The 15,794-nt window shown below is 34.5% G+C and overlaps 1 protein-coding gene across 1 annotated transcript; it reads right to left on the minus strand.

The window, feature by feature from the left end:
* Nucleotides 1-1,928: 1,928 nt before the first annotated feature.
* Nucleotides 1,929-14,954, minus strand: LOC148284200 (apolipoprotein D-like). The gene is made up of 4 exons (XM_088242489.1): nt 14,782-14,954; nt 8,538-8,757; nt 4,966-5,058; nt 1,929-2,527 (listed from the first exon to the last, which is right to left on the minus strand). Exons 1-4 carry the CDS (start codon nt 14,893-14,895, stop codon nt 2,319-2,321), a joined length of 636 nt encoding a protein of 211 aa, XP_088098615.1. The 5' UTR covers nt 14,896-14,954; the 3' UTR covers nt 1,929-2,318.
* Between the last annotated feature and the right edge of the window lie 840 nt (nt 14,955-15,794).

A 15,794-nucleotide genomic window follows, 5' to 3' on the forward strand; every position in this document is an offset into this window, starting at 1 on the left:
TTTTATAAAAGGTAGTTAGAAAGCCTACTACAGGTTTTAAAGTTATTCAGAGGCTAAGGAATCGCCTTTTTAGATTATTAATTTAAAGTTGAAAGTTCAAGTTGGACTCGCTCGAACGCAAATTCTCCATTCCAGGTCAAAATTTTTGTGGCTTCCATTAATGTTACGAAGCTGATTATTTTATGCGTGAAAGTACAATGAAAAAAAAGAGTTACAAAAAATAAATCCGAAAAAACGTTGGGCAAATAAAAAAAAAAAATTAAAACCGATCCGGTCAAAAATTTTCAAAGACCCAATAAAAAAATCATAGCTCGAAAACTACGCAAAATCGCTGAACATACATAGGGGCGAATTGGATTCCCCTCAATATAAGGTACCTACATTTTGCGTTTGGACGTCATTCTCCGGCCACCTGTATCGCTGATGAAATTACTGTCTCAAGTCGATTGCCTTATTTTGTTATTAAATTGTCATTTTTCCGACAGAGAAGTCTAGAGTCGTATCTATTTTGTTGACACCATATTTTGATTACATCTTTTTTTTTTTAAAAGCCTGTTAAGGTTTATGTTGGGTATAAAAACATTGTAAATAGGTTCATGTGATTTCAGGAAGGCATCAAAATGTGTCTCAGCCTTGAATACCTGTCAGTATATAATACAGAAAATGGAGGCTTGAAAAAAAAACTGGGAGTGGTGCTAGGAGTAGCAGGTACCACATTTAATAGTATGAAGGCTGTCTGGAGATTGGATATTTATTCAGTGAAAACCAAACCGAATTCCGCCCATATAACGCCCGCATAACACCTATTATCCTCTGCGGATACGAATCGTGGGCCTAAAATAGCAAAATACTGAGTTTTGAGAATAGGTGTCTCGGAAGAATCTTGGGTGTGCGGTGGTTTGTCTTTGTGAGGAATGAAGTTATAAGAGAACGGACGAAGCAAACACCGGTGACAACTGTCACCAAGCGAAGGCAATACGGTTGGCTGGGCCATATACTGCGGATGCCTCCTGAGAGCCTTAACCACGCTTGCCTACTTTGCAAGGCATCAGGTTTTCGACGTCCTGGTTGCTGATTTTGTGGGCAGTTTATGTCATAACTACGGTAGAATGCATGGAGGCTCTTTGTGTACACCATATGCTATAACTAAGGAGCGTGCATGGAATGATGATCATGATGGTTGTCTAAAAAACAAGTCTGTGTCTTGATACAATTGTTCAAAGGTTAAATCCAAAACCTGTCTTCGAAGATTTGGACATAATTATTATGAAATCGTCGGGAACGTAGAACAACGATGCTTGGGGTTTTCTTTAACTTTACGTGAAAGTGGTTTAATTTTTTTACACTTTATGTCACCACTTGTTAGGTTAGGTAAAAAAACTTTATATGGATATTTTCAAACCTGAAAAACAGCCTAAATCTAACTTTTTCAACTGTCGCATTTTTCGCACAAACGTCGTTGTTCTACGATCCCGACGAAATGTTTATCTACTATACACGGTTTTTCAGTGCCACACCGCGAAATTTCAGAGGAACATTCCTCATGGTAAGTTTTAGTAAAATTTCTAATTAAATTTTTCCAAAAAGTCATTTAAAAAAAAGAAAAATTATGATCTCAAAATGGGGTAAATCTTTAATTTCTCGGACGAGCACCCCTACCCCTCCCTGACAAAAAAAAGCGATAAAAACGTATTTGACCAACGAAGTGATACGCACCAGACGCGGACAAGGGAAGCAGCTGGGTAGGAGAGGGGTAGGGGTTTGTGGAGAGACTGCTTGTCCGAGAAATTGAGAATTTACTTTATTTTGAGATTACAATTTTTTTTTAGCTTACCATGAGGAATATTCCTCTGAAGTTTCGCGGTCTGGCTCTGAAAACCCGTGTATTGTTCTGAAGTTTAATTATTTAGGTTGAAGAAAAATACGAATTTACCTTAAACATTTATTAAACAAGGATAGTAAAAATAAATAAAATAAACTAATCAAATAATTGAGAATGCTACATCGACAATATTCGATTCATTTTGCCAATTGATTACATTTAAATCTACCCAAATTAGGCTCCGATTGTCTTTTAAAAGGTTTTTAGTTTTTTTTAAATGAGATGTGATGAGCCAAAATTGTTGTTGGTAGTATGAATCCTATTTGTACTGAGAGCCGTATACGTAAAATTATATAATAATTATGCTTTGTGGAATTGTTTAACATTGAGATATTGCGTATAAGTATGTATTAAAACAAACTCATTTCCCAAACAAAAATGAAAATATTGTTATAAATTTGATCAAAACGCTCCGTCTCATTGTATTAGAGGGATATTATATAAATTTGGTAAGAAGAGATGCAACGAGCAGTATTAGTGCAAACTGTTGGGTGGATGCAGCGCTTGTCGTACATCCTTCTAAAGAGTGGTCGTTGACTTCATATTGCATCCATGATAAATCCGTGATACGGGATATTATAGCGTTAATTGGTTCCATATCCTTGGAAAGGATATAATTGTATCTGCTCAGAATCCAACTTGACACTAAAATTAATAAATAATTAAATTCGACACAAATCAAATAAACGGATATTCCTCAAATCAATTAAACATTTTTAAAAAATCAATACGAGCATGAACATCAAAGGACAACTATAAGTAACCCTAGTCTGCCGTTTTGTAAAAAAAACAAGTCACCGAATAAAGATATTTCACATACTACGAATGCCGATGAAGCTTGGGTTCTTAGGACAGCGGTGCCCGTGTCCTAACGGCCGCAGTGAACGGTGATGCGGTGGACAGCCGTTTTAACGGCGACTAGAGAGTGGTTTCCTACGAAAAAATCTTAGGAAAGTCAAGCTTAAAAATATGTGAAATGGATCTAGAAAAAATATTTGTATTTTCAAAATCAAAATGGATAAATGTTTTACTACGCATTTTTTTAAAATGAAGTTGTTAAAAAATGTGTCTTTGCAAAAACGCGGCATATTTGGCCTTCACAATGAGGAAGTTCAGTGTTTTTTTTGAATTTTTTATTTGTTAATAGACTGTTAAACTAAGTCAAAAATTTTTTTTAAAATTTTTTATATATCGTATTATCGGCGCTACGATTTTTCAAAGTTTTGTATTTCTGAAATAACTCCGCGTGTAACGTCAGAGGTTCATTTCCGCTTATTCTCATTCAGTTCTTCCTATTGGTCCAGAAGCGACAAGCAGACCGGAAATCTTCCATAGCTCTCAGATCATAGGTTGATTCACATGAACCAGTGACGTCATTTGAAGTAGTGCGTTTTTATCAAAGTATTTTTTATTATTTTTTCTGTACATTTTCAAGAAACTTTGTGGTACAATTTAATGCTCTAATTTTTACCCCGCGTAAGAAAACATTTTTTGTATCCCATTTCCCGTAGAGCTGAAGTTCCTCATTGTGACGTCGAAATTCATGACGATGTTCTATTTAAATTTACAGTTTTTCTAATTACATATTTTTTTAAATTTATTTTTTCAAGTAAATTATGAAAACATTTCTCCACAACTATTATTATCGGTATTCGTAGTATGTGATATTTCTCTATTTTAACATTATGAACGTGCATCATCCATTCACGCCCTTCTTCTATTTTGAGTCCATATGAGAAAACAACATATTTAAATAAGCTTATAGGTATATTACCTTAACAATATTTAGCAACAGTTATTAACTAATTAAGTATGGAAAACTATTTTTGAAAACGGACAATGAAACGTTAATGCATTGTATTTAGGTCCCGATAGTAAAAAAATATCACCATAAAATCGAGATAACTGCGGTTGTAAATTGAGAAATATTGTAAAACGCATTGTCGTCAATTCGCAAAAAGCGATTTTATAACACAGAAAAAATCACAAAAATCGTTGCAAGATATCAAAATAAATGCATTAAGAATAACTACAAATTCAGGTTGTCAAAAAATTATGCGCAAAGGGGACTCCCAAAATAAAGTGTCAACCCTGCATTATCCACGCGTGTAAAGCGTCAAACATAGCTTCTCTCATTTAAGGTGATTTTAAACGAAAATATGAAACTAATTATTCATAGGTGGCGCTTCTGTAATTTTTTATTGAAAAATGCCATTTTTACATTTATTTTCAATGGAAATTTCACAAAACATAGTTTGCGGAAACTTTACACTATATTTATTGTAAAAAATACCATGACAATATAATTTAGGTCGCTTTCACAAAATGGTGTACAAAACAAAAAAAAAGGTTAGTAATTTTTTGTCGGCCGAATAAAATAACTTATCTTATTTTTCGTTTTGCACATTATTTTTTCGGCCTCGTGGTGTAATGGTCAGCGCGTTAGCCTGCCATGCAAGAGGTCTCGGGTTCGATTCCCGACATGGTTGATATTAAATATTTCCTTAGAACCTGAAGCGTATGACTGATCATCTTAACTATGTGTAACAAAAATAATAGAGATACGCTGCGATTGGTGTACCAATGCAGTGCCCTATGCACCATTAGGTGCGGAAAGGAAACGATGACGATGGCATCGTTTCGTGAAAATGATCTAAATAATATTGTAATGGTATTTGTTACAATCAATATAGTGTAAAATTTCCGCAAACCAAGTTTTGTAAAATGAATATTGAAAATAAACGTAAAAATGACATTTTTAACAAAAAAATTATAAAAGCGCCATCTATGAATAATTAGTTATATGTTTTCGTTGAGAGTCCGATTTAACCGCTGTCGTGTAGAATAATTTGAGTTTCATGAATATTTTAACAGATGTCTCTTGTGTTCGAAATATAAAATCGTTAGATATAATTTATCTCTATTTTTGTATGGCCGGCCCTCCGAGCCCGAAAACAGAAAGCGCGTCAACGCGATCATGGCTCAAGATTTTTTCACTTGTTTTGTTAAAGCGTTTTGTCTGCTCTTGTTATTAATAATACAGAAAAAATAAATTCAGTTATTTAATGTATAAAGCCCCTTACCGAATTTATGTGTGGCGTTGTTTCTACATGCGTAGACTATTGAATATGAATCATAGTTTGTAGCAAGAACCCAATATGGTGCTATTCCGCTTCCTGAAAATAAAATCATACATTTTCGGTCATTAGACATTAAATCACATTGCATATTGTTATTAACAATGGTGGGATATTAAAAAAATCAATTTGAATCATTCCAACAGAAGCAATATAACTAACGATTGGAGTGTTAATTCCATAGGGATAATTAGATAAATATCTAAGGTATACACTGATTAAAATCTAAAATTGAAATTTGAAAAATACCATTAGTAATAAATGCAGGAAACTACGTAAAACACGAAAAATGCATTTTCTGTTATGCTCACATTTCGTTGCTTAAGTTCGTTTTTGTCCAACAGACCATTTTAAACGGAATTGAATTGAGTTTACAGGAGTTCTGAGAAAGCCTTTATTTATAAAATTAAAATGACAGAAATATTTTTCGAAAATTGTTTAAGGGGTTTTTTAACGAATTTGTTCATTATTTATGCCGATTTGGTAAAAAAAACTTTAAAGCTCCATTTCTGCAAAATCTCTAATTCGATTTGTTGGTCAAAAACGAACCGAGGTGACGATTTGATTAAAAAGCCCTTTATAATCCTATTTAAAATAATTAAACAATACTAATGTACACAACCACTTCAAATTAATTAAATGTTTATTGTAATTCAAACGAGCTTTTAGAATATTTCGAAACGATAGAGCGCCAGCCTCAATATAAATCTGAATTGAAGTTTTGACACGCGGCAAATAATGCAAACAAAATGTTTTTTTTGTCAGTTCAGAAAAATACTTTAAGCTGAACGTACATGAGTTTGAATTGTATTAAAAAAATATATATGTAAGGCGAGAAGTGTGACTGAGTAAGTAAATAAAGTATCTAGCATCGACCCCCCCCTAGTTTGTTTTAAAGAAAAAAAAAAACAATGAGAAAGTTCAGTGATACGGGAAATTGGATTAAAAACATATTTTCTTATGCGCGGTCAAAATTAGAGGATTCAATTGTACCGCGAAATTTTTTCAAAATTTATGAAAAAATCATTTTAATAAAAACGAACTACTTTGAACGACCTCCCTAGTTCTTCCGAATAATCCAATGACAGAGTATTGTGATAGGTTTTCGGTTAACGGGAAGCCAATTCATCAATCGGTCGGGTTGTTGTCCCGTGGCCAGTGTCTCGGACTCATGGATTAAAGGTACGCGGTTCGAACCGCACTCTACCCCAATTGACTCCTATTTTGTAATAGTGAGTTATTACTCGTCGAAAATTGCCCTGAAAATGAAATATTTGGGTGAATCATAAGAACGCGAATATTTCTTTACAAATATTAGCAGAACTTACGGAAGAGAACTTGTAGCGTCACACGCGGAGTAATTGCAAAATTACAGGACTTTAAATGATAGCGCGGATAATACGATACCTACATGAAAATATTTCAAAATAAAACTGGCTTTGTTTGATAGTCTATTAAGAATTTTTTTTTAAGTTCACAGAATTTTCCAATTTCAACATTTAATGATAATATTACAAAAAGGGGGGACGTATTAAACAACATATTGCAATAAACATAAAAAACATACTATTTGAGAAAGGAATATGGAATATGAGCTGTGTAATGGTCATTATTTTGCCATTGTTTGAACATGCATTTTTTAAAAATCTTCCATATTTTGTGAATTGAAAGAGCTGAAACCTTTATTGATGAGACTCGTCATCATCATCATTCCCCATTTTGCACCCAATGGTGCATAGGGCACTGTGTTTTGAAACAAAATGCAGCGTATTTCGATCAACTGTTACTTAATAGCAACGTGATCAGTCCTGCGCTTCAGGGGCCAGTCCAGAAACACTGACATTTTGCACTTTAAACAACCTTTAAAATCAATATTTCAACTATCAGGACAGGACCTAAAAAACGGTAAGCGCAACGCGGGAACGAGGCGGAGTTATCTCCACTCGATTTCCTCACTCGTCCAGGGTTTTGGTTCAATTTTAGACGGACTGAAAACAGGAATTTCTTTTTATCTGTTGTTTTTTGTGAAGTAAAAGAGCTGTCCTTTTATTGATTTGATGCTGCTTTATTCGCTTTGGGAAATTATAGAAAGCTAGCTTTAGCTCTAGCTTCACCAATGCCAAGAATGCTCAGGTTTTCCAATTAAAAGTCCCAAGACGGCTCGGTCAATGTATTCCTACAGCAAATAGAGTTACACAAAATATAAATAATTAGCTCACTTTTCGAAATGAACTGTTCATATACTCTTAGAGGCACTCTCAGAAATGTGTACTTTGCTCTGTTTCAATCCACTGCAACCTATGGAATGGTTGGCTGAGGGGTTGTGCGGCATTCATCTTAAAGCCTCTCATGATTTCACATAAATTATTATTGAGAATAATATTCCGGCGCCCTCAAACATCCCCTTGAGAACAGTTGTTTCAATACACGAAGGTGCTGGATATGAGACAGCTGTATCTAAAAGAAGCACTTACACACTTCTGGTCCTCAGCAAAATGTTCGAACGAGGTTTTCCCAGAGCACGAATTAAGTCATACCGAAAACCCGTACGACCTTTGCTCAGAGACATCTCTCCTTTATCGCACCGAGAGTGTTTGGAAGAGCGTATTAAGCTCTCAAGGACCAAAACTATTTTGAAGAGAGTAGTTAAGGACTGGATTTTCCTTAGTGGGAGGGATTTGAGTGGGAAACTCCTTGATGTTTTTCCGAATGTTTGAGTTTATTATTTATCATATTAATATGCTATGTACTTGTTTTTATGACTATTTTTATTATTGTTGTGTTTCGTATCCTTTTTAATATTTGAGATAATATACTCATTGCTTGTGTCAACTAATTGCTCGTCCCAACTCAACACAGGACTTTAAGTCCAACGGAGTTGGTACTTAAGTCTAAAATAATGTGTAATAAAATATCTTGAATTAAATACTTGTTTATATACCAATCCATAAGGGGTTTATTTAATAACCTTGGTTGATAATTATGTGGGTATGCATTTGTCCATTATTGTTACACTTCAATATCCTTTACCCACAACAACTGTGCACTTCCCACCTCCAGTATCCGTTGATAACCCGCCACAGCAAGACCTCGTGTTGTATATTTTTTCACCAAATGTGTGCCGCATCACCATTTGTTCCACCAACCACCGGTGTTCAGCTCCAGATCGGTGGCCTATCCTAGCGTTGGTGCCGTTTCATCAAGAACGAACCAGGTTAGTGTGGCTTCCATTCCTGATTCATTTTATTTGTTTGGGTTATGACTGATTGCCATTGCATACCGCATATCAAAGATATTCACCACATATAATAAAATGAAAAAGATACAGTCCACTATATCGTAGAAGCCCTAGGGCTTCGTCTCCGCTATTTCTCGCCCCGCACCCGCGTGGGAATTCGTTTTCCCGCCAAACCTGTATTTGTTTAAATAAATAAAAATAAAAATAAATTTTAGAAAACATAAGCCCTTGAATTTTCCAGACTTCCATATTACCTTAACGTAGTATAATATTTGCTTACCGCTTATATCGGGAAATTGTACTTCCAATTTGCCATCGCCTACAATGCTGGCGTTACCAATATTGATGACCCACTGTTTCTTCTTGTCAATCAGTTCGATTCCAGAATTGTTAACACGCAATTGACCATTAGCCATTAGAGAATATTTAGCTGTGACACATGTCATGTCTCTTTCCCAAAACTGCGGATGGCTGTACATCTCATACCATGTGCCCAAATACTAAAAAATACAAGAAAAAATACTTACATTATTAAATGTATACAATCGGTAAAATAATTTAGGTTCTTATGGGACTCGGATTCAAATGAGCAAATGCTGGTTTCATTTGAAATCAGTACCACATATAACTGTTTATTTAATAGCTATGAACATATGAACTTACTTATGCAAAAAGCAGCCAGCTATAGAAAAGTGAAACTGAGATAATAGTTTTTTTGTGGAAAAAGTGAATAAACAAATCTACACAACAGTTGGAATGTTTTTGACTTTAACAAATGATAAGCAATGAACACATCAGTTTTTAAAAAAAATTAAAAACAAGAATTTAGTTACGTATTCGACCAGTTTCAATGATTTTTAAAGTACTGTAAGATTTTTCTGGTGCTGTGGGTGTTTTCTGCAAATTGAGAAATGCCGTTTTTGTCATCGATACCATTTTCAGAAGGTGATTATTACAGTTTTTTAAATGAAGGCGGTCTGGCTGTTTTTAGCAGAACATAGAATTGACCTTAATGTACCCGATAACATGAATATCTCATTTTTCAATATTGTGGACTGGCTGCTTTCTGCATAACTACGTTCATATAGTTATCGATCGACCAGTTCATTGGTTAGTAAAGCATCTTCAAATTAAAAGTTCGGTGATGATGAGAAAAAAAAATATTGGTCTATAACATTCTCAATTTATCCGTGATTTAGATTTGTCATAGAATCTAAATCATGACAAATCATTCTTGATTCGTCATGATTTAGATTCTTAATTTGCACATGTTTAAGTTTTTTTTTTATAGAAAAAGAAATATTCGCGTTCTTATGATTTACCCAAATATTTCATTTTGAGGGCCATTTTCAATGAGTTGTAAATAACTTACTATCAGAAAATGGGAATCGAATTGGGGTAGAGTGGGATTGGAACCACAGGCGTTTGAGCCGCGAGTCCGAGACACTACCCACGGGACATGAGGGCATGATTTAGATTTTTGATATGTGCTTGATTTAAATTCTTGATTTGTAAATGTAAATGGGGCTAGATTTCATACCGCTCAGGCGCTCTGTATTTATTTTATTTGTTAAGGATAATTCATATAGCTCCGTTTTTGTGGAAATCTCCCTGAAAGGCACTCTAGCCTTAAGGCGTGCTGTAATCTAGCTCCTGAATTAAGTACTAGAAACGCGTTCTCTATCCGTCGCACTGCTGAGCAGTATCTATAAAACATTTGTTTGACTCATCCAGGGCCAACTAGAACTTCTCTATTTATTTTTGACAAACAATTGAGTTTGTGTTTTTTACTTTCCATTCCCGGCGATGCGATTTGTAGCTAGTAAACATTGCATCTAATAACTTTAATACCTTCATAAATTCGGTATTCCTCCATTGCAAATTTACGAATCTGTTGAAATATTTTGTTGTTGAATAATTGATGCTCATTGGGAACAGAAAAAGCATTTTACGAAACATCGGAGAAAAATCACCAATACAATAGAAAGTTCACCAATGTGTCGAATGTTGCGGAGTAATCCTAATATATAACTGTCTCACACCCTCTTTCTTTTTGCGTCTCACTCTCGATATTACACGTATATTACTCGACAATTTCGTCACACGCCCGGCCCGAACAGCAATGTTTCTAGTACTTCCTCTAGTACTTCTCCCAGACGCCAATTAGTAACTATCCGACTTTAGTCAGGGGCGTTCCTTCATATTTTTTGGTCAAATCATTGCTAACAATTAGATTAAAAATAATAGCTCTTTTGACTTCAGCTATAATTAATTCACTTAATAACGTGTGAATATTACATTTTTCCTATTTAAAATCTCTCATTTTTGCATGCGTAATGACTACACAGCACCATAAAGCGAGGATGATTTTGGGACGGCAAAGGAAAGGTTAACAAAACCATTTGCTCTTCGAGCCACAGTGTTTGCGGACAAACTGATGCTTTGAAAAAACAGTTTTTTCTGGAGACATTTCTTCCGCTGCTGTAATTATTCAATACTTAACTGATTTGCCTTCAGTCAATGGTTTCCTATGTTACGCTCCTGAATGATCCATGCGGATACTGCTTCTTGTTCAGCTTTACCTTATTTAACAAAAATTGCTGAGATATCAACCAGCGCGCGTTTTGAAGATTCATGTTTTTCTAACCGTAGGCTACCTGTAAACTTGCAGTAATTCTGAAAATGTTTACTTTTGCATTACTTTATTGCAAATTATATGCATCGCCTCATTACTAGACGACTAACGAAATATTAAAGAATAAACAGCGTCAGCATAGATTGTTTGATATTCCAATATACAGGACCAATCTGCCTATGGTTATGCCAGTTGGAAGGGCTACCGCTATGCTGAACAACATCGCTCTGGATATTAATCTGTTCCATGTATCCGAAGGGGTTTTCCGGAGTAGGATTATCCTACTACTTTGACATGATTCTCTTTCATGTATTTTTTCCTTTTTTTAAATATGTACGTATTTAATATATGTTTGTTCTGTATATTTCAAATAAATGAATTGATTTTAACTAATATCGCCCATTGCTCTTTAATATATTACTAACCGCCTTAAAGCACTTGAAATGTGGATCCATCGTAGATTGTTAAAGATATCTCGAACCGATATAATAACCAACAATGAAGTATTACGTAGAGCCAATACGATTCCATATTTTGGCCATGTGTTGAGAGATGATAAATATGCCATACATCAGCTTGTCACGAAGATGAAGATCGAGAGACTTGGAGGGGTTGTAAGAAAACAGCTTTCCTGGCTTCGAAACATGCGAGCATGGACCAGGATTAGAACTGTGGAGAAGCCGTTTCGCACTCCTCAGGATAGGAGGCTTTCTCCCAAGTGGTCGTCAACGTCGGGGGTACCCGACACGACAAGTGAAGAAGGTTGCCTTTTTAAAATTTTGCACTCACTATCTATCTCTCGTTTCTTTTCCATTTATATGCAAATCCACATAAAAGACACGTTACTTCAAATTAAAATAATGTCAATTAATACTGTTACGAACCGGGGTTCTTTACAAATAGAATGCACCTGTTTTATCTTTAAGACACATTTAATTGAATTAATCACTAACAATTAAACTCACTGAATTAGAAATCATAGCACAAAATCAATTTTCGCTTTATAAACTGTCAAACCCTCGGCTGTTTCCCGTATTCAAATCACGCATCCTCGGTGCGTAGAACATATTCGAAGACTCTCGAAAGGACTCAAATCTTCCAGGCAAGCAACTTCGCGGCATTTTTACAAAATATGCTCTAGTTCTGCTACTCGCTACAAGATGATTCTTTAGACGTCGACTGTGCCTAAAAGTGCATAAGGCACCGGATTTGCACACCAACCGCAGCGGATCTTGACCATTTTGTTCAATTTCAATCATTTATCTTTATTTAATGAAAAAATGAGGTAATTAAAATCAAGAGTTAATATTTAAATTACAATGTTTCGCATGTGCCAGTTTTCTTCATAGGTACATTACGATTACTATAAATTACGGCATTAAATGCAAAGTTTTTTTTTTCGTTTTATAATAGAAATAAAACATAAATGTACAGTGAAAAATTAAACACATAAATATTATTTTAAAAACTGAGGTATAGTTAAATAGCGATGATGCTTCACAGAATGATATTTTGAAATTATGTTCTTAAAAATAAGCGCTTTCGCGTCAACATTGCCGTGCAAAATGCGAAGGCTAACAGTATATGCCAGTTTATTGTGTTAATACTCGTACTACAAGTTAAGTTCCGAATCTTAAGTTGAATGCAACACGAGACGGGTGCTTAGTGCTGCATTTAGTGTATACATTTATATACGTATTCAATGTATACATATACAAAATATCAATGGTTTTTAAATCCTTTTTTTGGGTAGTAGCGTTTTAAATTTTCTCAGTCCCTTTATTGCGTATCCGATAAAATAGAGTCACAACTAAAAGAATCTGATTTTTAGTTAAATATGCTAAATTAAAATTAATGATTAAAATAGACACAAAATTCCAGACTTTATGACACACGGCCATTCTCAAACAGTGTTATATTTGAATTATTTTCATTATGACAATTGAGGTTTAAAAATGAAATAGTATTTTTTAAAAGAAATCTTAATACATTTATAGAAAGAGAAACAAGAACAAACTGCAAAACAATATTAAATAAAAAAAAAAATGTTTTTAAGACATGTTATTTTAGTTTTTTGACTCTCCCAGAAATTGTGCTTTTATGCTACGATTTTCGATATTAGGTTTTCCCTGTGGATTCTTACATGTAAAAAAAGTGTTTTGTTAAGTTTTCTTGGTACAGTTTACCTGCAGAGAACAAAACATTTTTTTGATGTTGTACAGACACTAATGCCTAAAAATAAAATAAAATAAGAAATAGGATGTTTTCCCTTCAAAAATAATATTTTATGATTTTTTTTAAGTAAGCCTTATTAAAAAAAAACATATTTATACCAAATCCCAACTCGCGACTCAACATGAAGTTAGGCTTGTAGTTTCAAGTCTTACAATGCCGAAATAGGATAGCTGACATTATTGCTATACCTATGAATATAAATATAAAGATATAAAGATATTTTCTAACACTCAGAGTATGAAGACATTATATAATTCCTTGGTAAGAAGTCGTTTGGAGTTTAGTTCTATTATTTGGTCGCCACATGAGGCTCGATACTCTTTGATGGTGGAGAGAGTGCAGAAGAAATCTCTGCGCTATCTGTATCTAAAAGAGTGTGGATATTATCCTTGGCTCTTCCTAACCGACTTTTTACTGGGGACGCCAGGCTATCAGTCATTATGGAGGAGGAGGGACGTTCATTTGGGTGTTCACTTTTTCCAGGTGATTGGTGGTCGCATACGAAACTCTGATGGATGTAGCTGTTCGTGCCTGATAACTATCTTAGACAAATACAGCATCGATTGTTTTACCTACCACGATGCAGAACTAACCTGGCAATGGTTATGCCGGTTGGTAGAGCAATCTTGCTACTTAATCGCATCGCCTCGGATGTCGACATATTTCACGACAGTGGGCCTTCCCTTAGAAGAGCACTTTCTAACTTTTAATTTTTCTTTGCACATTTTGTTATATTATTTTAATAACATAACTATCTACTGTAATTTGTTATCTATTATTGTATTTAGAATGGATTGGCATAGAATTAAGAACATTCCAGAAACGACATACGCAACTACTCATAAATGAGTAGGTTTACGTTTTGACTTATTAGTTTCTTTGTAGACGTCGCTCAGTAGGCAACTCCTGATTTAAATTCAATTATGCCGTGTTGTGACCTCTTAAAGTGTAGAAATACTGATAGGAACTTAAAGAAACAGGATGGCATCACATTTCATGTGTAATTAACAAACGAATGTTTAATTAGCAAATGAATGTGTATAAAACAAATGCATTACTTAAAAATTGAATTAGTTTTCCATCTGTCAGATTGTCGAAGAAACAAAATGGAAATTTCGTTAGCGTTGCCAGGGTAGTAAATTTTTTTACCCTACTTTGCCCATCTAATGAGAGAATTAATGAAAATTGGATCTCGGATTAAACAACTCTGTGTAACAACATTATCTTGAAAACATCAATATTATTTAACATAACAAAAATATCCGTTTTATGTAAAATAAAATTTGTTTTATATTTTAAGTTTAAAGTTAATTAATTCTTTTATTAAATGACTCTTTACTAATCTACTCTGTTTTGTCAATCAATATTTTCGCGTGCACAATAAAATTTGAGAAAAATTAACAAATTGCTTTTTTTTAACCTTACATTTGTGTTATGATTTTTTTCCTATCAAGCAACATTACGCTGCGACCTCACGAATGCGCGCGGCGAAAGTAGGGCATAGTGGGGGAATTATTGGACACAGTCCGATGTATTCAAATATGATTCTACGCTCCTTCTGGACTATTCTTAATTCTATGGAATTGGGTCTTCTTTCTGAAGTGTTCTAAATATCTGAATAAATAAATAAATTAATGAAATAATGATTTTATACCTTTGTGGCGTTAAACTGGTTCACTGTTGCAATGGTGGTATCACAAAGTCCCGGCTTAGTGATTTGAGCAGAAACTCCGCTCAAAACAGCGGCGATTACAATTAGTAAAAACATAATTATAGTATTGATTATATAACTCAGTATTACAAACTCAATGAAAATTAACGGCAAGACTAGCGGCAAGGAAATAATACATTGAATTTATAGACTGGTTGTTTTATCAGTTTCTGATGACGCGATAACGAGCGATAGAACAGCATACAGTTCCATGCAGTACCGTGTAAAAAAAGTATGCTAAAAAGAGAACAATGGTGGATAGGTTTCAGGGGCGAATCGTCCATGTAAGCGATTATGAGCAAATCACCATTTATTTACTTTATTTATTTATTTACACCTTTCATCAAAAATACAATTTTACGTTCACTTTGCCCAGCTAACAAGGGTACATACCCCGTTCCAAGCTGAGCAATTACATTATATTATATGATAATAGTTAACAAATTTGGCGGCCTCCGTGGTGTAGTGGTCAAGACGCTTGACTCACGTACGGAGGGTTCCGGGTTCGATTCCCGGTGAGAACACAAAAATTAAAATGTGATTTTTCTCAAGCCTGGGTGTTCTGTGATGTAATTCACCACTGTAATTGGGCCTCCTGGCCTGTTGTGGTGCAAAAAAAAGAAGAAAAATTAATAGAGAGCACAGACTAATAAAATATATATTTACTCGTATACACATTTTGATACATATACATACACAAATTTGATACATACAGGGTGTTCATTGTTCATCATGTCACATCTAAAACAACGGTAATCAGTATGAGCAAGAAGACATATTGGCACTTGAAAATATATTTTTTTAGAACGAATAAAATTTAAAAAAATATAACATCAGAAAATGCAAATGGTTTCTGACTTTTGCAACGGAGAAACAAGGAGGGGGGAGGGGAAGTCTTATACGCCAAAATTGCGCGGCCGCGCTCCCCTCGCTTCTCTGCAAAAGTAAGCAACCAT

This window comes from Micrasema longulum, unplaced genomic scaffold (genome assembly GCF_059751315.1).
Source record: "Micrasema longulum isolate JH-2025_06_02 unplaced genomic scaffold, ASM5975131v1 h1tg000141l, whole genome shotgun sequence".
Lineage (NCBI taxonomy): Eukaryota > Metazoa > Arthropoda > Insecta > Trichoptera > Brachycentridae > Micrasema > Micrasema longulum.